General features: G+C 39.1%; 1 protein-coding gene across 2 annotated transcripts in view; it reads left to right on the top strand.

Moving 5' to 3' along the window:
* The window catches only part of LAP3 (leucine aminopeptidase 3), a 24190-nt gene extending 1485 nt beyond the window's left edge, over nt 1–22705 (top strand). The window contains exons 1-13 of one of the 2 annotated variants that reach the window (XM_042469114.1): nt 835–1279; nt 2519–2634; nt 3543–3597; nt 5479–5584; nt 8700–8859; nt 10493–10657; nt 12198–12356; nt 13400–13524; nt 14886–14974; nt 17508–17610; nt 18803–18882; nt 21109–21218; nt 22145–22705. In XM_042469114.1, coding sequence (XP_042325048.1) covers nt 1238–1279; nt 2519–2634; nt 3543–3597; nt 5479–5584; nt 8700–8859; nt 10493–10657; nt 12198–12356; nt 13400–13524; nt 14886–14974; nt 17508–17610; nt 18803–18882; nt 21109–21218; nt 22145–22340 — 1506 coding nt within the window. In that variant the 5' untranslated portion in view covers nt 835–1237 and the 3' untranslated portion in view covers nt 22341–22705. Of the gene's footprint in view, nt 1–834; nt 1280–2518; nt 2635–3542; nt 3598–5478; nt 5585–8699; nt 8860–10492; nt 10658–12197; nt 12357–13399; nt 13525–14885; nt 14975–17507; nt 17611–18802; nt 18883–21108; nt 21219–22144 lie in introns of those variants that run through there. The other variant, XM_042469113.1, reaches the window with a different exon arrangement.
* The last annotated feature ends 289 nt before the right edge of the window (nt 22706–22994 follow it).

The following is a 22994-nucleotide window of genomic DNA, read 5'->3' as shown; positions in this document are numbered from 1 at the left end:
TACAACCCTACTAGGTGTAGTTAGTCAGAACTGGATTAGCTAGTATGTTTAGCTACAGGAAAGGTGAGGAAACCTTTGGTCCACTAGAGGTTTTCAACTATGATAACCCATAATTAGCACTGGCCATGGTAGAGCTGTTGGGGATTGTAGGCCGAGGATGCTTTCACACTATAGTTACAGTACTAGGAGTCTACTTTAACTGCCTTGCCGAATTCATATAGGATCCTGGGATTTGCAGTTGATGGGGCTCCTCTGGTGCCTCATCAGACTGCAAAAACCCCAGATTTCACAGGATATTGCTATGGCCTTTAGTAGAATTGTAGTGCTATAATGTCAAAAGGCTTCTGGAGTGTCAGGGATTCCCCATCTCTAATTTAAACCATGTCATTTTCAGCTAGTGAATTGGTTCTAGTTTAAAGTGAGTCTTGGCATTCACAATTTTTGTTCCTGTTTTTACCCTTTCTTTTTGAAGAGACAGTAAGCAGCTGAGAGAAAGACCAAACGCAAACAAGTTCTTCAAACTTTTATTAGGATTAAATAATCTGCCATCACAGTCCTAATTTTGGCATTTGTCTTATGGTCAACATGGCTGTTATATCTGCATTTATTATTCTTTGATAGTTACGTGAAAGAAGATATTTTGGCAGATGTCACCATGTCATAAGCTACATCTCCCAAAATTTCATCTTCCGTTAATTCTGATCTCCGTTGCATACGGTCAGGTTGAAGAGAAAAGGGGATGAATGGACATATGTGACACACATGTGCAAACTACGTACCATAATCCATCTCATGTTGAGTCTGGAATGACTGAAGACCACATTGCTTCCATAAGTTGCTTTGAAATGTATGGATGATATTCAGCAACAGTGGATAGAGTTGTGTAGCTTAGATTCTCAAGAACATAATGACCAAAGAATGCCTGGAAAATTTGTGTGCCTCAGATGTTTGAGCTGAGATAAATTTGAGATGTCAGAAACGCAAGCACAGTGCTTTTCCTGCTCTGGTTTTTGATGTGCCTTGTCTTGCAGGCCACCCTCTGGTGGCTGCACCCTTGTTTAGGTGGATCTTACAGTACAGGCCAGAGGTTATTCCCATTTGTCACAAGTGAAATAAGTGCACAAGACCAGCTAGGAGAAGTTAAGGAGGCGGTACAAAGATGCCCTGCCTTGCTATAAAGTTTGGAGCCTCCGTTGACTGCTGTGAAGGTGTGTAGAGCTGGAAACGGTAGTAGATCATGCAGCGGATAGGCAGTCAACACAACGCTGCTTCTGGCAAGGTATTTGTTTTGGGGGTACTGTACAGTCAACTGCTTGGCTGCACATTTTAGGGGTCTAGAACATCCAGTGGTGAGTTTGCATAAAATGTGCATTATGTTCATGCACTATATAGAAACTTGGCTAGGTATGCTTAGGATCTTTTCTTGTATCACAATTTTGCTTTGATGTTTTGCTTATGAACGTGCTTGAGCATAAGATGATAGTGGGTTTATGTTTTGAACTGGCGGCTTAATCTAAGCATTATTGGGGGCAATTAGCTTAAATTTTGTAAACTGCTTAGTACATCAGTAAGAGATATAGAAATGTACTTGCTATTGCTACTATTAGCATATTACGTCCTTTCCCCCCCCAAAACAAGCCTCATGGAAAAGTATGTGGTAGGTGGTGTGATGTTAGTGAAAAGGAAGGAAGCTGCCAAATTGATTTTTTAAAAATAAAATTCAAATACAGACTGGACCTTGAAAAGTTGAAAACTAACAGTTGCTTTTTTTCAGTAGAAGTTCAAGCTGAGCTGTTATCATTCTGATCTTGTTTGATTCTCCTGTTTTGTTTGGTCAGTTTCTCTCTTGGACTTATCATGGAATCACTAATTACCAGTTGGTAAATTTGTTCAACCATACACTGCAGTTTAGGTCACTTTTCCGGTTTGACTGCTACTCTTCGTAATTTGCTAAAACAGATTATCAGTATATTAAAACCACTTGAGGTCTGGTTCCATGAACAGCAATCTTCAGGTTTATAGTGACAATTTGCTATAAAAACAGCCCATGGCCAGTTGGGTTAAAGCTCTCTACTCCCCGATCAGTTGAGGCACTGCTATTAATTTTACAGATGGATCAACCAAAGCCTGTGGCATGATATAAAAATAACTAATTTTACCATTTTCTAGTTTTATATTAGAGTGGATATTCTGTGACTGTCCAGATGTTGTTGGACTGCACATCCCAGCAGCCCTAGCAGCATAGCTAGTGGTGGGAGTTTCAGTCAACAATATCTGGAGAGCCCACCTCTGTTTCATCTTATGTCTGTATATTGGCTTCACTAGGAAAGAAAGTCTGTGTTACTGATACAGCATTATACAGTACTGCTGTGCAAAAAGATTATTTTCTCTCCTTCCCCCCCACTTGCAATTACTGTATGTTGTGTAATTTTCAATTACTATATGTTGGGTAATTTGCATTTACTGTAACATTGTATGTTGTGTAATAGTATCTAAGAAGTAAACCACTTTTCTTTAGGGCCTCATCCTAGGAGTCTTTACCAGTGAGAAAGAAGAGGGGGCTCCTCAGTTCACTAATGCAGCCGATACCTTTGACAAACATATATCTGGGAAGCTCAGAGATTTGTTGGCCATGTAAGTACCAAGAAGGTTTCTCTTCTTTCTCCCCTTCCCATTGAATTATGAAATGACATCAAAATACCAAGGGATAAATCAGCCCTGCATCTTGCTAAGGAGGATATATCTTCTCATAGTACCTCATTTCTTCTTCCCAGTTTGCTCCCTGATGCTCTACAAGATTGGCTCTGCTGTTAGGCAGAGTGAGATGACTGTTTTGATCAACAGATTTTAATATTTAATTTAATTTAAATTTAAAATTGGCCTTTCTTTCAGTATGGGACTCAGAGCATGTTCTGACGGAGCAGCAAGTTGTTAACGACGTAATAATTTGGTTTTGTGGGATTGTACGTTTACTGCCAGCAATAGGTGTTTGTTGAGTTTTCTGTCTTATATATCAAAGTAACTTGGGTTTTTGAATTGGAGGAGATAGAGTGCCTTCTGGTGTTCCTCGGACAACATACTGTCTTGGGCTGGACCTGCTGCTTTCCTTCCTCTTGCCTGCTGCTATCTGTCTCACTCATGGATCCCCATTTTCTTTCTCCACTCAGAAGGAGCAATGTGTGCCTTACCAAAGTTCTTTTCTGCACTTTGAAGGCACAAGAGCTGTCTAGTATTTTTTCTTGCTGCAGGTAGCACTGACCCGGCCCTACCTGACTTGGGGACAGGGTGGCTGCCATGAGAAAGAGGAGCTTAGCTCTCTCGGAAGCCACTGTTAATTAACCTAAACCAAGCAAGGTGTAATTTACCAGCATATTATATTTTTATGATTTCCTGCTTGTTCCCATTACATGCTGGTAATATTTCCAGTAAAAGCTTCCTGATGTCTGCAGGTCAAGTTGCAAGTACAGGCATAGCAGCAGGCCAGGTTGTCTTTTGCTAGGCAGTTGACAGTCCCACATGCCAATATCTCTATTGTATTCCAGTTCAGGACCTCCGCTGAAGAAAGGAAAGTCACGTATTTTTCATGGCTTGCATCAGGTATGGAATTTACCCTACTTATTTTGTTCCTCCAAAGGATTTCCTTTTTAAATTTATGTTAATTTTATCCCACTGTGTGGACACTTGAGTAAGTGAAAGCTCACCCAGCAGGGATTTAGGCCTTTCTTTTGTTTGCCATTTTCTGGGACCAGTTGGATATTGCTTCCCTCTAAGCATAATGGTGGCACAGCCATATATAGAATCAGGTTTACTTCTGAGCGCTTATGAAGAGGAAAGGAAGATGGCAAGTGAAAGGGCAGCATGGGTAGGAGCATAAGGTGAGCGCACAGATAGCACTTGCTTCTTCCACTACCACAAAACCTCTGGTATGTTCTAAATTGATTTTCTTACTGGTGGTGCTATGAGGCCAAAAGTAAACACCCTTCATTAAAAACAAGTTGGGATCCTTGTTTTTCAGGTAAAGCAATGTGTACCCTTAAGTTGCAAATAAGGTTTCAGGCCCAGGAAGTAGTTCTGGGGCAGAAAGCAATCTTGCAACACTCACCCTAATATCTGGCAGGCTATACGTCCTGCTCCTTCCCACCTTTGTTTTGGAGTAAGTAGTATCTTGGCAATATACTTACTACTGTGCTCTGGAGCAAGCATGGTATATATATTTCCAGTTTTCCATTTATGTACCATTCTATTGAAATTATCTCAGAATTCAGGGTCCACCCTTTGCTGTTCTGAAGAGGCTCTCCGAAAGTTTTTTTCCTACCTCGTAATGAATGCTTTAACCTTAGTTAGAGCCCAAACAGACAGGCCAAAATAAAGCTGCTTTGGGTCACTTTGGAGGTAAGCTGTTTAAATGACACACGCATCTTAAGAGGCCAAAAGCTGCACCAAAGCTGCACTCCAGTCCTTAGGACTGGAGCATGGCTTTGGCACAGCTTCCAGCATCTTAGTACGCATTCAGCATTTAAACAGCATACCTCCAAAGTGACCCGAAGCAGCTTTATTTTGGCCTGTCTGTTCGGGCCCTTAGTATTTAGTGAGAGAAACTTAACTAGCATGTCTGTATGTAAAGAAATATTTATAGATTGACTGAAGAGTTTGTAAATCACTGTTGTTACAAGGTGTGCACTGCCTCTATTTTGCAAAAAATACCACCATGTAACATTTATTTGTAGTTTAACACTCCAGACATCTAACAGTACAATTAAGCATTTAGAAGATACACACACAGAATAAAAGATATTGTGGTGTAAAATCAGAATTAAGTAAAATGAAAAGAAAGACCAAACGTCAACTTTAAAAGATGTCTTCCAAAATATTCAGAGGGAGGGGCTCTAGGGTTTTCACATAAAATTCAGTGTTCCTCTTTGCCACTGATCTCCTATCTCCAGCAAAAAAAAATGCAGAGGCCTACGTTTATCTTTCAGTTATGCAAGTTTGCAACCATGTAAGACTTCAGAGATTTCTCTGAAGATGCCAGCCACAGATGCTGGCGAAACATCAGGAATAAACCCTTCTAGAACATGGCCACATAGCTCAAAAAACCCCACAAAAATACGGATGCCAGCCATGAAAGCCTTCGACTTAACTTCAGAGATAAGCTTTTGACTCACTATTGAGCTGTTGCAGGAGACATTGTGCTTTATTATTTGTCATTCATTTCAATCTGCTAAACAATAGCAAGAGAATACAGAGGACTAAATGCAATGGCTAGTCTCAATTAAAGTTGGCTGAATCAGTCAGATTTATATAAGTGTTGAATTATCATACAATACTTCTTTCAGTGGGTCTGCCCTACCTGGGACTAGCAGTTTGATTTAAGTATTGGGTTTTATATATGAATGAAATAAGTATTGGGTTTGTATCCAGCTTTTAAAATCATGGAGATCTTTTTTAAAATACCTAAACATCTCTTGCTTGTTGCAGGACTTTTCGAGCGTTGTAGTTGTTGGTTTGGGTAAGAAGACAGTTGGAGTGAACCCACATGAAAACTGGGATGAAGACAAGGAAAATATAAGGGCAGCTGTTGCAGGTAATTCAACATTGATTTTCCTAAACTTATTGTGTAATTTATTAAATGACTATTTGGAAACATGTTGCATTTTGAAGGTAAACATAAGTTTTAGGGCTAGTAGCTAAGACGGTCCTCTGCTGACCATTTGATCCACTGAATTGAATGCAGTGTAAGTTCTCAATAAGTATGTAAGCTGCATCTTTAAGAGACTGAACTGTACCTGAAACAACTATAGCCAAAGTATGCAGCTTTTATAGATACAAAGTACATGACAAATGGCTTGTGATAGGTTGAGAGAAGGAAAGCGGTTTGGGAGCAGCCCTTGCTTACCTGTTACCTTAAGCAAGCATAGATTTAATTAAATATGTCCATGATTAGGACAGCTAATAAATTATTTCACAAATTAAACTGCTCTTGTGCATTGAAGGGAGAGTTGACTTTAAAAAAAATGCTAAAATAGCTTTATTGGCAGTCAAACTACTTTTATGGCATAGTTTTGAAACTGGTTGTAGACTTTGGCCAGCTAATCATAGAATCATGGGAGGCTAGCTAAGGCATTTTCTCACTTTTGCTGAGTTGCTTGCAGTCAAAAGTTCATTGATAAGTGCATCTAAAGTGCACTAATAGCATACTAATTTGGAATTTGGTTCCAGGTTAATCAATTTATTCTCTTTTGAATTGTTTTAATTGCATACATGATCTTTAGTATTGGTTCATTCAGAATGGGAACTTGTGCTGCTCTATTTAATGTTAAGAGAAAGTCACTTTGAATGCTTCTTGCTGTTTTCCCTGTCATTTTTTTTTTTAAATCCATGGTCTTCTCCTCCTTCCACCACAAAATGAATCCTTTTGATTTTTAATTTATTTTTAAAATTTGTCTTCCTGGAACATTGTTATATTGCTATGCTCCAGTGTGGTTATTGCTGCACCAAATGAGATTACCCTTCCTCCACATATGCACAGAGCAGTCTTTTAGCAACCCACACCATATGTATCCAGGATTGAGGTCTAGAAATGTAACCCCAGCTCTGGATCATCACAAACAACAAGGGCATCTTGTGGCTTGTTAAACAGAATGAAGAGTCCCACAAGTGGGCTCTTTCTCTTTTGCCCCTCTCTGCTTTGCTAGTTAGAATACAGTTCACTCAGGGTGGGAGAGGCCTAGTGACTTTGCATACCCTATATACTCAACTATAAGTTGAGACATTTTTGCCCCAAAATTGACTCTAAAAAGCAAGCCTGCCTGATGCCCCAATCTCCATTGAACAACAGGTCCTTCCCCCTCCAGTCCATTTTGCAAACCTTTGCTTCCTATCAGAAGAACTCCCCATTTAAATCCACTTGCTTCTCTCTATGTTTTGCAAGTCCTGGCTTCCTATGGAAACAGGTCTCCATTTATTATTATTATTAGTTTTATTATACCCCGCCTTTCCATGTGATCAAGGCGGCTTACAACAGAGTCTCAAAATACAAAGCAAAACAATGCACAGGAAAAAAAACAATGCCATACTATACAATGCCAACAATATAAAAATACAGTACATAATACATAATACAATGCATTTGCTTCTCTCTCAGGTCCGTTTTGCAAGACTTGGCTTCCTATCAAAAAACCTCTCGTTTAAAACCATCTCTCCAGTCCCTTTTGCAAGACTTTGCTTTCTATGAGGAAAAAAACCTCTCCATTTAAAACCGCTTGCTTCTGTCTCCAGTCCATTTTGCAAGGCCTTGCTTCTTATGGAAAAAAAACCTCTTCATTTAAAACTATCTCTCCAATCCGTTGTGCAATCCACTTGCTTCCTTTCTCAATCTGATATTAAAACCACCCCTCCGACACTTGGAAATTGGTTGGGAGAGGTCCAGAGGAGGAGAAGGAGGGACGAAAGTGGTATTTCCCCCTTTCCATCCTTCTTTATAGCCCCCTACGTTTTACCCTCAACTTATCCATGGTCATATCAAAATCCAGGATTTTGATCCTGAAACCTTCCCTCGACATACATGAGGCTGACTTGTACATGAGTATATACGGTACGTTCAGATGGAATGACAAGTGGCACAATAATTTATATTGTTTATTTGTTTAATTTATATCCCAACTTTCTCCCAGCAAGGGACCTAGAGTGGGATATAAACTACACAGATTTTATATATGTGCAAATGCACATACCGGTATATATTGGATACTAAAACAATTCAAAATTAAAATATGCAAGAAGGGGGGGAGGAAAGGAAAGGAACAGAAAGGGAGAAGAAGCCTGACAGAAGGAGGAGAGGGAGAGCTTGTCACTAAACAGGTTGTATGGGGTGTTTCAGAGTGGAGCTGATGTTTCTGGGCCACAGTCTCTGATCTGTATGAAGCTGTTTCACGTAAAACCTGTGGGTGGATTGTGTAATCTCAACCCAGCAGAGCAGTAATATTATAGGAGTTTACTGATATAACAGTAGTACTGTAGATATAATGCCTCCATGTATCTGAAAAAAAAAGATAAAAGGATGCATTCAGGGACAGAAAAGAATAACAGATCTGGAAAATACAGAGCTTGAAGGGACTTAACACACCCACACTGACTGTTACAATCCACCTAACAAACAAGACTGCCACGAATGTGCTTGAAATTTTCTTGTTTTTCTAAAAAAAGTTGTTGTTTGGGTAGGGATTTTAAAAAATCCAGGGAAAGGGGAAGATAAGCCCCTGTGTGTGTGTATACGCACATGTGTGCTCTCAAGTCTCTGACTTATAGCAACTCTACCATGGGCTTTTCTTGGCAAGGTTGTTCAGAGGGGGGCTGTCTTTGCCTTCTTCTGAGGCTTAGAGATTGTGACTTGCCCAATGTCACCCAGTGGGTTTCCATGGCTAAGTGATGATTCGAACCCTGGTCTCCAGAGTTGTAGTCCACATCTGTAGTTAGTAAAACATCATTTGGATCTTGGAAAAACAAGAAGTGCAGCATTGAAAAGTGCCATCCTCAAACACATTTGGCTAATCAGGATGAGACGCATTCTGATTTAGAATACTTGACGGTCTAAGTCAAATTAAGATGTTGTTGTTGTTGTTGTTTACAACCCCCTCCCCCCTTCCCTCACTGTTTCTCTTCAGTTATTAATACTATGAATGTATGTATTTACTTTTCAGCTGGATGCCGGCAAATTCAGGATCTCGAAGTCCCTCGTGTGGAGGTTGACCCTTGTGGAGATGCTCAGGCTGCAGCTGAAGGAGCCCTCCTTGGCCTCTTTGAATATGATGAACTTAAGCAGAAAAAGAAGCCAGTGGTTGATGTTCAGTTGCATGGGAGGTAATTGGCTGAGAAACCCCACTTGTGCAATTAACTTTTAAAAGAAGTAAACTCTTTATGCTTGCTAAAGTTCTCGTTTTTGCTTTTGTTTTTAAGCAACCAAAGTGCCCCTTTTCATAGAACCTCTGGAGCAATTCCCAGCACAAACAGAATAGGCTGGGTTCTTTCTATTTCAGGACAGATTGCAGCATAAAGCTCCACCACCCACCACCCCATGCAGTTTGCTAGTTTCAACTAAAGGCATTTTGTTTTTTTACTCTGGATGTTAGGCAAGGGAACACAGGACATTTGTGCTCGAACAGTAAGATTTTTGGAACACTGTGCCTTTAAAAAAGGAGCCAGGCCTATCTAAGACTCCAAAGCTAATAGTGAGCCAAGACAAAAAAGAGAACGCTCTTGTTTGCCAATTGTCTAAGCATTATGAAATCTGAACGTTTTTTGGCCAAATTATCTACCCAGCCTCCTTCATCCAGCCTTCTCTCCCTACTAACTGGAAAGGTCCATGTGAATTGAAAATGTCTTTTCAGGAAGTCCCAAGAGGTGAGAAATTAGGATCTTTGTAGAAAGATACCTTGTTTGTTTATTTATAAATAGTATGGACAGGCCTACTATCACTTAAAAATGGCTTGTACAGTTGGCCCTTCTTATACATGGATTTTTTTATACATGGATTTAAGCATACACGGTTTGAAAATGTTCCAAAAAAGTATAAATTTACCTTGATTTTCCATTTTTATAAGGGACACCATCTTGCTTTGTCATTATATGTAATAGGACTTGAACATACACGGATTTTGTTATACACAGGAGATAGTGGAACCAAACCCCAGCGTATAACAAGGGTCCACTGTATTGTTTTTGGTGCATGTCTGCTGTGTGGGTCTTCTGTAGAGACAAAGTTGGGTGATCATATACTTTTTTGAGTTAAATAAACATGAGTGGATCAATAGTGTAAATGAGACCTTAGCACTGACTCTTACAAGGAGAAATGAACAAGAGCTCAAGTGTAAATACAGGTTAAGCACTGCAATCCAAAAATACGAAAACTTCCAAACCAAAACTTTTCACTGCCAGCTGCGCACTTCCACCTTTGAGGTGGTGGCTGTATTATTATTATTATTATTATTATTATTATTATTATTATTATTATTATTGAATTAATATCAACCTGTATTATTTATAGCAGGGTACATATGTTGGAAGTGTTAGTGTTGATGATAATTCAGTGTAGATGCCAGTTTTTCGTAGAAATTAAATTCCTCAAATTTAAGCTGTTAAAGTAATCTTATAAAATTAAGTCATTAATCAGAAGCATTTTAATGGTTAGAAATTTAGTAGTAATAAATTAAAATAATGAGAAATGGTAATTGATACAAAAAACTATTACAGTTTAATTACTACAAAAACAAGTATTAATTGTTGTTAAAAATGTTAATGAATTAGGGGCAACAAATTAATTTGTAATGTATTATCTTCAAGCTCCTATAGGTCATTGTCTAATTTTTTTGGTGTCTGTTTCTGATCTTCCTGTGATTTTGAGACTCTTCTGCTGTATCATATGGAGAGTTGCTGAATTCTGATATCTCACTTCCATATTGATATTTCATGGCATTTTCTATGTATTCCTGTTTAGCGATGGAATTGAGGCCTGGAAAAAAGGCCTTATCTATGCAAAGGGCCAAAACTTGGCACGATACCTAATGGAGGCTCCAGCCAACCATATCACGCCTACCAGATTTGCTGCTATTATTGAAGAGAAACTCAAAGGCTTTAGCAGCAATGTGACTGTTCATATCAGGTAAGTTCTGTTTAAATTGTTCCTTTGCATACTTGGAGCATATGCTAGTCTGAGGGCATAATGTGTTAGCACTATTATATGGAAATGTCTTTGAGTCATCTTCATGGGTTCCCCCCAACAAAGATGTAAAGGCACTTAACATTTTTAAACCCAAAACCATAAAGACAATGTTGAAACATATGTACAAACATATTTATATCTCCTAAGAACAGAGAAATCATAAGAAAATGTCATTTCTCTATGAAAGAACTGGCGTATCATTGTAGTATGTCGAAATACAAACATCTGGACTGGGGGACAGTCACAGTTGCCCTTCCTGTATTGGCTTTAGCTCATTCAGTCACAATCTCAAAAGAATGCTGGTGGGGCAAAGGGCACTTTCCTCCAAAACTTTTCCAAAAAGATTTCAAGAAACCCAATCTTTTTGCACTTGTATTTTATTGTTGTGTCTTCAAGTGAACTTCAACTTCTGGCAACCCAGTCATAGGGATTTCTTGATAAGATTTATTCAGAGGAGGTTTGCCATTGTCTTCTTCTAAGGCTGAGGCAATGTGACTTTCCCAAATCACCCGGTGAGTTTCTGTGGCCGAGCGGGGATTTGTAGGATCCTTGTCCTACACTCAAAACAGCACAGTACACTGTTCCAAGAGTATTACTCTTCCCCTTCCCCTTACGCTATAAAATAGATTAAGGTAGGAAGTGGTGTCACTACCCCCATCCAGTGAAAGTCATGACTGAATGGAGATTTAATATTTTGGAGACTGCACCATTCAGAGCTTTTGGAATAGCCATGTATTTCATGTGCAGAGAGGATGTTCTGTGTATGGATGTTTCTGCCATTTTGAGGGTGTAGCATTACTTCAGATCAGGGTACCTCAAAACCCTGTGTGCTTCTGTTGGTGGCATGGCAGCATCATGGGTGCCATGTGCAGACACAGAAGAAGGGAAAGTATTGTGCATGATGGGCTTTGTTCTTTTTGTGGGGATAGATGAGAGTGAGAAGAAAAGGTGGTGCTCTGGGTGAGCAGCGTAGGCATTAGAGCTGTGAAGTCCAGGGGGGGGGGATTGTACCATTGGTGATGGGGGAGGTTTTTTTGTTTTTCTGAAGCCCATTTTACTGTTAAAAATAGAGGAAATGGATTATGGAATATTTTCTCATACAATGAAAATAAAATATTTAAGACTAGGTATTCACATACGTATTGCCCCAAAATAATTTCTATAAGCTCTGTAAGATGAATACTTTTACATAAGATTATGTATAGTACCATATCATTATATTTCATGATCTTGGTTTCCTTGACATTACAGAAAACTAGTGGGGACAAAATAAGTTTCTCTGTTTTACTAATATTGTTGTATTCTCGTTTTGTTTTGTTTTTCTCCTGTTCCTCAAACTGGCAAAACCAAAAAGTTCCTTATACTTCAGGTTTCCTTAGTTCAGGAATTTACAATACTATTTGTAACAAAATAAAATAAAATAAAATTTTAAAAATGTTGAAATCGTAATTATATCCTGAATAAATTGTACTTTTTGCAGGGATAAGTCATGGATAGAGGCACAAGAGATGGGATCTTTCTTGAGTGTTGCAAAAGGCTCAGATGAACCACCAGTCTTTTTGGAAATTCATTATAAAGGAAGCAGTGATGCCAGTGAACCTCCATTAGTATTTGTTGGGAAAGGAATTACTTTTGATAGGTATGGTTTTATGCATATTTTGAAGTGTCTATTTTGAAAACAAAACCTGAATTACAATTAAAATGTCATTAAAAAATAAAATTGTATGTATTTCAATTAGGACTATCAATTTAGCTCATTACCATTTTGAAAAGCTGTGTGGCAGGTCACACTTATAGCCCCTTCCTCAGGCTTATGTGGTTCATCCTGACTCAGCTTTCCTACTTTAGTGTGGATGTTGAAAGTGGCAAAGCACAAGGGATTGGGAAATGTGTGGCCTTTCGGTAATTCTGGTGCAACTCTGTATCAAGAATGGTTGAATGATTCATTCATGTGGGAACAGAGGCCTGAAGAAATGGTCTGCTTCTAGCAGAGACTAATGAAAAACAAGGAAGGCCCTAGTATTGAATCATATAGGCCCTCAATTCAAATCTTTAACTACCCTTGTGGATTGGGTGGGAATTGTGCTATCTTCATTTGTCACTTTAAGCAAACTGTGCATTTAAGCTTTCATTTCAGAATTTTATTTTCTGGTTCTATGCAGACGCAATGCCTCCATATGTAATAGTATAAGGCGCATGGGCCCTGCATGTGCTAGCACCACCTTTCGTGTCCCGTTGTCCCCCCCCCCCTTTGTTGTGATTGGGAAGGACTGAAGAGGGCTTCAGCTCTTGTCCGCTTGATAAAAAAAGGCTACCGAATCAATTCCCCTGGCAGATCCCAATTGAGAAGACCAGGGATATTGGGAGCAGAGCTCACATATGCAAGTACATGTTTATTATGTATTTGCTGTAATTCCTGAACTGGGTTTCTCTGTTTTCTGAAAGCGGGTGAGGATCTCATCTTTGGCTTGTAGATCTTTGGATTTCAGCATGGACTGCCATGTTTTACGTATGTGTGTATGTGTGTGTTTACATGTTTGGTGTTTTTTGGGGGAAGAAAAATATAGACCAGTGCCCAGTAAAATTTCTCATGGTAAGATGCTGAACTTGGATATACATGGGAATCTTTCATTCACACTGGGTGACATACATATGATTTTTTGTTATTTTTATTTTTTGCAGTGGTGGCATTTCCATTAAGCCATCTGCCAATATGGATGCCATGAGAGCTGATATGGGAGGAGCAGCTACCATCTGTTCAGCCATCGTGACAGCTGCAGAATTAAAGTTGCCCCTTAACATAATTGGTAAGTACATGGGAAGTGATGCCCCAAAATGTGTGAAGGATGTCCAAGATAGAAACACTTGTCAGGAGATCATGTTACAAGCTCATGCTACAAACCTAGGGACCTGCTTTTTGTTGAGTCAGCATGAGTACATCAAGCTTAATATTGTCTGCTGTCACTGGCTCTCCTGCAATCTCTGGTGTAAAGATCTTTCTCAGAGCTGCTGTCTGAATTGTCTTTGATCAGTTTGGCCAGAAATTGAACCCAGGGTGATTTACATAGAAAATATGTCTGCTGTCATCCAGCTGTGGCTCTTTTTCAAGTATTCATGCAGGACTGACACACAAGAATGGCTATCTCCTTTTCCTACTTGTTTGTTCTCAGGTTTCTCCTCCCTCAAATAGGAGCTAGTATAGTTCAGTTGTGAGTCAAACACACTCTGTTGCTGAGAGCGTCTTTAATTGGGACTTTCAGATAGTGGAGGGTACATGTGGGGGGGGGGGAATCCTCATGGACTGCTCTTCCAGAATCCCCCTGCCAGCATGGCTACAGGCCATGTTATTTTAAGAGCTTTTGGGAATTACCGTCTTTAAAAAAAAGCCGGGGGGAAGGAATGTTTCCACACTTTGAATGTATTTGCCTCATAAGACATATGTACGAACACGCATTCCTGCCAGTATAATGACTTTCAGTCCTTTCAGCTGTTACAGCCATAGAGACCTTTGCTAGTCCCTCTTTTTCATCTTCAATACTGAGCCTTCTTCCTTTCCTGGTTTTCTTTTAATTCCAGGGGTGGGGAGGGAGGGGGATGTGAGAGGCTTCAGCTTTGCCTTAAGGTCTGTGATGACTGGTAACACTCTCTTTGCCCAAAGTCTGATGCAGTAAGGGAGATGGAAAGAGCACCCCAAGGCAGAGCTGTCTACTGTTGTATGGATTGGCAACTCCTGTACCCACTGGGCATATCTTCTTACATCTTGCTTCATTAAGTGGTGAACAGATAAACTGGTTCTTTCTTTCAGATAACTCGGGTGCATCTACATTGTATACACTTTGACACTACTTTAATTGCTATGGAATCCTGGGATTGTAGTTTTCCAAGCTCTTAGCTTTTTCTGCCAGGATTTTGTAAGATGGAACTATGGCAGTTAAAGTGGTGTCAAACTGCAGCATTTCTACAATGTAGCTGCACCCTTCACTCCAAAGGAAGAATTTAAATTGTACAGAAAATTTGAGCAAAGCATCCAAATAAATCAAATTATTTAACTAAAAAACTCAAAAATGTTGATTTAAAACATTAATATTAATGATGATAACATGTTATTAAACAGTAACATTAACTGTTGTGTTTGATTGTAATGATAACTGACTTCTCTCTTTCCCAGGTTTGACACCCCTTTGTGAAAACTTGCCTAGTGGGAAGGCAAACAAACCTGGAGATGTTGTGAGGGCCAAGAATGGGAAAACAATTCAGGTATGTGTCATATGCTTATTTGGCAGTTTTAAAAAAGCAAATTAAGCTTGTTGAATATTACCAACACCCTGAGCTGTGAAAGTGTTTAAGCTATAGAGACAACCCCCATAGAGGAAATGTAGCTTTAAAAGGGCAATTGACAGGGCATAACTTTTATTTAAAGGTTATTCATCAAAATATTCACATCACGTCCTTTATCACAAGATTTTAGGCTTGGCTGTAAGAGTCATTTTGAAAGCTCAGGGTCCATCTTTGTAAATTTACTGTATGCAGTAGAACTAGTTTAAAGTGTAGTGTTTAAGTCATGAACTCAAGCCTGATCCAGGTGTCAAGAATCTCTGGAGTTCTTTCTAGGATGATATGCAGCCTGCTCTTTAGATTGTAAGCCTGAGGGCAGGGAAATGTCTAATTAACAATTTGTAAGCCACTCTGATAGCCTTTTGGCTGAAGAGCGGGGTAATAATAATAATAATAATAATAATAATAATAATAATAATAGAATTGCAAGGTTGCAGAATGGACTCGGCTACTTTAAATTAGATGAAGGCTTTGTGGCTTTGAATACTCTCTTGAGTGCTATCACAGCTAGTTTTCTGCATGTAAAACTAGCATTCAAAGCAGATCCTTTCTTCCTTGTGTGCTACATTATTATCATTTTTAATTTGCAGAGACAGTTTTAATACAAGGGAACATTTAAAAGAAACTGTGGCCCCATACAGACAGGCCAAAATAAAGCTGCTTCAGGTCACTTTGGAGGTATGCTGTTTCAAAGATGCATGTGTCTTAAGAGTCCGGAAGCTGCTCCAAAGCTGCGCTCTAGCCCTAAGGACTGGATCTTGGCTTTGGTGCAGCTTCCGGACTCTTAGTACGCATGCATCATTGAAACAGCATGCTTCCAAAGTGACCTGAAGCAGCTTTATTTTGGCCTGTCTGTATGGGGCCAGTGTTTCCCATATCCAGTCTGAAATGAAAGAGTCCTCATTTTATTCTACCATTTTTCTGCAGAGAGACCTTACAATCTAGCCCTAAGTAAGTGACTTACTTTTAACTCAGCTTCATGCCTTACTCACTCATCTGCATTGTGGGGCTAGCCATAATACTTGCCCACTTTATTGAACCTGTTGTACAGATTACCCAATGACCTTCCATAGCATAATACAGAAATGCTACGTTTTTAATAGCTACTAGTATATCTCAGTAAACAAAACCTCTGACAAAGAAGTTCCTTTGTACAGAGCCATTTTATATCCTCTCAGCTCCCTCTTTTTCTGTCTTCTGTGTCTAGCTGTAAGTTTTTTTTAGCATTAGCTTTGGAAGGACAGTGAAAGAGAGTTGGAGAAACAGACTTTTAGTGTCAAATTGCAACAGTGTTTTTGCAGTAAACAATGCAATAAAGTGTTTGCTGGGTAATAATGAGATTCTGCTGTAGATGATCGTACTGTAGCTGTGTGCGCCTGCCTACAACAGGCTAGGTAAACAGCAGCTGTCTCCAGAATTTGTAATATTGCATATTGAATACCAAAACAGAGAGAAAAGGAGAAAGTGCATAAGCCTACCTCACCAGCTACTCTAGATCTATAAGTTTAGCTACCAAAATGGAAAACAAAAGAAGTGGAGGCTAATGAAAATTTTAAAAAATCATTGCTGGATGCATTTTGGAAGAAGCTTTCAAGCAATCTCTTTGAGGATTCACAATGTCTTTATTTATGCAAGGCATTCCTGATCTGGTTGTTTCATTTCACATTTTAGTTTGGGATGAAAAGTTTGCTGAAACCTGTTGAATTTTTTTTTCTTTTTTTGTGGTGCAGGAACCTATCCCTATTCGTTCCATATTTTTTCTGCCTCTGGTACAACATTTTCTGTTAAAGAAGTAATGTCTAGGAGCAAATCTGCTTTTTTAACTGAGGTATACCTGTAACTGAAATAACCTTTGACAATTTAAATAATGGCCTATGTTCTGGCAAACTCTTGTTTGGATTATGGTGGTGCATTTATAAATGGGTCTGTTGCTGAAAGTATTGTGGAACCTCAGAGTAGACCAAAATCAGTCAGCAAGCTTACTAAACCTGGCCAGCACAGCCATAGTATGTGAGTTGTTTTCCATTTGTACCAGCTGACCATTTTATTTCTCAACCAGATTTAAAGTTTTGAGCCAGGTCACCTGAAGAATTGCTTTTTCCACTGATAACTTAATCAGACTCTTAGGCTATGTTCAAAAGGCTGTTCCCATCTGCCCCACAAAGTATGATGGGGAATACCATACCTGTTTTCCCAGGCATTTTAACTTTTACTGATTATTTTAGTTCTGTTTTACCAAAGGTTTGCAGATGCTGGGTGTTTATTTGGTTTTGTTTTACATGTTACCTTTGTATTACTGCTGGTTCTATTTTTTTAATTATTTGCACACATTTTATGGTTTTTCCAATATTGTTATCAGCACAAAATTCTAATTGTTTGGCAGTATACCAGCATTATTATTAAGTAAATGTATTTTGCTCTTAACACTCCTTTTCTTGATCCCTCATCATAAAAGGTTGACAACACAGATGCAGAGGGAAGATTGGTATTGGCTGATGCTCTTTGTTATGCCCACAGTTTTAACCCAAGAGCCATTATAGATGCTGCAACATTAACAGGTATCAGACCTTTACTTGTTTGATATTTCTCTCCTCTGTATTCCCTGAGTATGACATTTAAACGGAAACGTGTTTCTAAACCATACACAATGTGTCACTTCCCCTGGTAATAACACAGATGCTGTATACTCTAGTACAGCCTGTTCCTGATGGAACACAGATTAAATGTTGAATATTTCCAAGTCGACAGCAGGTTTTTGTATTTATCTACACCCTCCTTCTGCACATCTGTCTCAGCACATATGTGAACATACAAGGTTGTGACTACACTGGCATACTGATATTGTGAAATGTGGTCTTTAATACCACATCATGCTGACTTCACAGGCAGAGAAAACACTGCCACAGATGTTATAGGATATTTAGCCACTTTCATTTACATCCCACTAGAGATGCAGAATGGCTGTTTCTACACTCAGAATGTAGCAAAACGAGCAATTCAAACAATTAGCATACTCACGCCCAAAGCAGAAGCAATATAGTATATAATTAACAATCTGCTTCAGCCAGAAAAAAATTAAGCCCAAGCCCACCTCAACTCAATTGTTCCTACCAGAAAGTGGAAGTGAAAAAAAGAGGGCTCTAAAATAGCCTCCCAGAAAAGAGTGTTCCACAGTTAGGAGTGGCAGTTCACTAAACTACTATGTGCACGTTATTATTAAAGTGTCCATATACAATCATAAGGTCCAGGCAGGAAGATATGGGAAGAGGCAGTCCAACCTGTATTCTGGACTAAAGTTATGCACAGTTTTGTTAGTAATAAACAGCACCTGAATTATCCAGGTGACTGGCAGATGGTCCAAAGCAGGTAAAATATGTTTATATGGATTTGCCCCTCTGTGGATCTCAGGCAAATCTTAAAAGGCAGACCAAAGTTAGACACATTACACATGTCCAGTGTTCTTGTTACTGCAGCCAAGTATGACTTCCCTAGAAGTGGCATTTTTGCAGGGGAATCTTCAGAACTGATTGCATAACAGTCATAGCCATGTCAGTATTTCCCTTATTTGACCTCTTGTGTGGATATGCCTTGGCACCTGACAGATTTTGTTTCTTTTCTGGGTGCATCTCCTATCAAATGCAGGAGTAGTTGTGTGTGTCAGTTTGGAAGTACCCATGCAGAGAAAAAGAGATAATCTTCGTTGGCTTCTAAATGATATGTTTATAACATGAATTGTATAATGTTGTATAGGTGCCATGGATGTAGCGCTAGGATCTGCAGCCACTGGGGTTTTTACCAATTCACACCAGCTGTGGAACCATCTTTATGAGGTAGGTTACAGCATAAATGACAGATGTGAAAATGGCTACTGGCCCTTTTCAAGAAAGGATTGGGGATTTTTTTAATAGATTATCAAGTCAACAAAAATGGGATAGCAAACCTGAAATTCTGTCTACTATTAAGCATCAGGAGGACTTGTGCTTATGGATCTTTTGTTTGATCAGCAGAATAGTTCTATTTCTAGTCCTAACATTTTGGAATCTTTTACAGTTCCAATACATAAGTGAAACATTATGTATTATTGTTTTCTAAAGGTGTTTGGTATGGAATATTAAAGTGTCCTTGATTGCGTGTCTTCCAGTGTTTTCAAAATTAAAGGACACCAAATTGAGCATTCAGTGTGGATTTTCTTGGCCCAGAAAATGCAAAAAATCTTCCGATTCCATTTATGAATGTGCCCTAAGCCATGAGTGGGGATCATGCAACCCTCCACATGCTGTTAAACTGCAAATTCCAGTAGCACTAGCCACCATAAATAGTCATGAGCAATAATGAAAGTTGCAGTCCAAAAACATCTGGAGAGCCACATGATTTCCTCTAGTGCCCTAAGCATAATTATTTCAGTAGCTTGTCCTGAGTGCTGAAAATCCTTTACGCCCAGGCTGATTCTATATGCCTTGTTTGTATCCCACACATCACTCTTCAGAGTACATGCTTACTACAGGCAGTTGATGATTAGGGTAAAACTAGCAGCCATTCTTGAGTATTGCATTAGAATTGTTCATGGTCATTGGCTTGTGATGGGAGAAACTTTCAAGTAAAACCTCATGATTTGATTGTAAAAGTTATACAGTGGGCCCTTCCTATCTTCTGGGGCTTGGTTCCAGGGCCCTCTGTGGATGCTCAAGTCCTGTTATATACAATACCAAAGTAAAATGGGGTCCCTTTATAAAATGGCAAAATCAAGGTTTGCTTTTTGGAATTTTTATATACAGTCAGCCCTTCTTATACATGGATTCAAGCATCCACAGTTTGAAAAGGTTCAAAAAAAGTATACATTTCAAATATCAAACCTTGATTTTCCATTTGTTATAAGGGACACCATTTTGCTATGTCATTATATTTAATGGGACTTGAGCATCCATGGATGTTGTTATCCACGGGGATCTTGGAACCAAACCCCAGCATATAACAAGGGTCCACTCTGTGTGTGTGTGTGTGTGTGTGTGTGTGTGTGTGTGTGTGGAGAGAGAGAGAGAGAGAATTTTCAAGCCTTGGACAATTGGATTTAGGGATAAAAAAAATCTGTGGATATGGAGGGCTGACTGTAGATAGTTTTCTGAGTTAACAATAGTTTGTGACACTGATGTATTCCAATTCTGTGGCATGGATCATTGCTATGACCATTTAGTGGCAATTCATGGACCATTTGTAATCTGTGAGCACTATAAATGGATGGCATTGTATGCATATGTAGATAACTATAACCTGGCAGTTCAACATCAAGAAGAGGTGAATTTATGAAGCGGGATTCAAGTAAAGTAAAGGAGGTAAAGATCACTTTTGAGTGGCCATTATCTATCTACATCTTTTACTAAGTTTCCTATGCAGACTTATTTTCATTATTCTTTTCACCTTTGCCTGGGCTGGGGTGATCTGGTCCACTAGAGTAGCTGTGAATAAAAAGGTGGGTAATTGGCATATCTGTAGCCTGTTGCTGGTGTCATGGCACCAATTGATCAGGAACCAACATTTGCTAAGGGCCCACATTTTGTTAAATGTCTGCCTGAGTTTGAACCAAGATATTAGCTCTAGTTTAACCCATTTAAGAAGAGCACAGTATGTTACACTGTTACAGCCTGGTTAGAAGTACACTCGTCCCTCCACATTTGTGGCTTTGATCATTCATGGATTTTGTTAATATGTTTTCTCGATGAATATCTTGGTCCTCCAGCGCAAATCTGTGGTCAACTTTAACACAAAGTCGCACTGTGAAAGACCTAGAGATTCCTAGAGAGAACACTCCACAAGGTATTTGTAGCTCCTCCATCGCAATTCTATGGTCCATGTCTGGCAGATGTTGATCACCAAGTTGCACTAGAGCACCTGGAGATTCCTAGAGAGGGGTTCTCTCAGGCAAAAACATAGCGTTGTTGTTATTTGCGGTTTTTCCACATTCACGGTGTCTTGTGCCTCTAACCCTAGCAAATGTGGAGGGAGGAGTGTATTATGTTTTACTAACCTCCTCTTTACCCATCATGTGTTTAAATCTGTAGGCTAGTATTCTTACAGGGGACCGTGTTTGGAGGATGCCTCTGTTTGAGCATTACACAAAACAAGTTACAGATTGTCAACTTGCAGACGTCAACAATATTGGAAAATACAGGTATGTTGCTAAATTGAACCTGCTGTCACTAGTGCTATTGCTTAAGCTACTGTCACAAGTATACCTAGATAACTTTTAAAAAACAAGTGAAAAAAGCAAGTCCATAAGTGGAAGAACTCTCATAAGACCTGCTATTACTGTTCAGATAAGAGGAGAAGTAGAAAGAGTCTTTTGGGTCTTGTTCATGTAGGAGTAGAAATGGGCAACAGTGGTAGGTAAGTAGTCCTTCAGTTTTATTCAGTTCAAGTAGTACTCTTCCTTGTCTTAAGAGAAATGACTGGCCTAGTGAAGGCGTGCCAAATCATAGTTAAGGCAAGTTAGCTATGGTTTGGATTTCTGCCTTCATTAACTGATTTGTGATCAACCGGAATGAGAAATCCTATTTGAGGAGTGTTTGCAAACCAGGGTTTTTGCTAACTATCCTTTAACATGGTGGGCATTTTTTGCACTATAACCAACCAGGGTTCTCCACAGAAATCCTAGTATTTCATTAACTCCTTTCTTCAGTTGCAGTAGTTACAGTTGAATGAGCCATAGAGCTGTCTTGTGTTGTTTTGGGGCAGGCAGCTTCCTTTCTCTGGTTTGTTCACGACCAACAAACCAGAGAAAGAAGCTAAGAAGAAACTTTAAACACTACAGCCATCACTGATTCCAAAAGCTACTGCACCATGAATATGGGAGTGAACTTATGAAGCAGTGTACAGAGAAGATACAAATTAAATGCGGACCAGCATGCATATACCTTACTTTGCTTGTTGTTACATTTGGAAGCTCAAATCAGGGTTTAAATTCTAAACTGGTTAATATAAGCCATGGTTTGATGCGACATCTGTACTGAAATTGTATAGCTTGGTATATACTATTTTACTCCTAAATAAACACAGTTTTTAAAAATCCACTAATACTTTATTTTTCTTTCCCATAAGGTCTGGTGGTGCATGTACAGCTGCTGCCTTCCTGAAGGAATTTGTGACCATTCCTCATTGGGCTCATTTAGATATTGCTGGTGTGATGGCAAATAAAGATGAAGTCCCATACCTTCGTAAAGGCATGGCAGGACGACCCACGCGTACTTTAGTAGAGTTTGCTATTCGACTGAGCCAGGACAAAAAAAGCATTTAGACGGTCATTTGGCAGTTGTGTAACCTCTAGCCTTAATATAAGTCTGAGTTAATTCCAAAATTGCTGAAGCAATGAGCTGACAACCCAATGGGTATTGTAACAAAATTCCAAGAGGAAAAGGCTCCACAACATTGAATTTTCTGCATATCTAAAAATAGTACATTAATGAACTACAGAGTCATTTTGTTAAAGGTTTTTACTGATCAGGGATCTCTTTATTTTCTGTTTGTATTTGGCTGATGAAGAGAAGTCTCAGAATTTTTTTCTACATTTAATGCTGAACTAAATGTAAGTAAATAATCAGGCTTTGTAACTCTGATTGAATAGAAGATGAATGTCTCAATCAATAAAAATAAATTTGAATACTTGGAAGTGTTTATGAGCACAACGGTTAAAGGTGTGTTGACAAATACTTTGGCAAAATACTGAAGCAGAACTACATTGGCATATTTCTCAAATGTAAATCATTAACTCGTATCCTAAGACACCAACTGAAGAATTTACAGGCTGAAATGGAAGTGAACTGCAGCCAGCCCTATATCTGCATTCAATGGTAGGGACTGTTAAAAAAATTAACCAAAGATGCCCATTTATTTTGGTACTTATCTAGAAATGACTTACATGGATCTGCCGCACTGAAGGAAGCTGGTGGTA

The sequence above is a fragment of the Sceloporus undulatus genome, chromosome 5, assembly GCF_019175285.1.
Source record: "Sceloporus undulatus isolate JIND9_A2432 ecotype Alabama chromosome 5, SceUnd_v1.1, whole genome shotgun sequence".
NCBI lineage: Eukaryota > Metazoa > Chordata > Lepidosauria > Squamata > Phrynosomatidae > Sceloporus > Sceloporus undulatus.
This window is presented reverse-complemented; position numbering and strand designations above follow the sequence as displayed.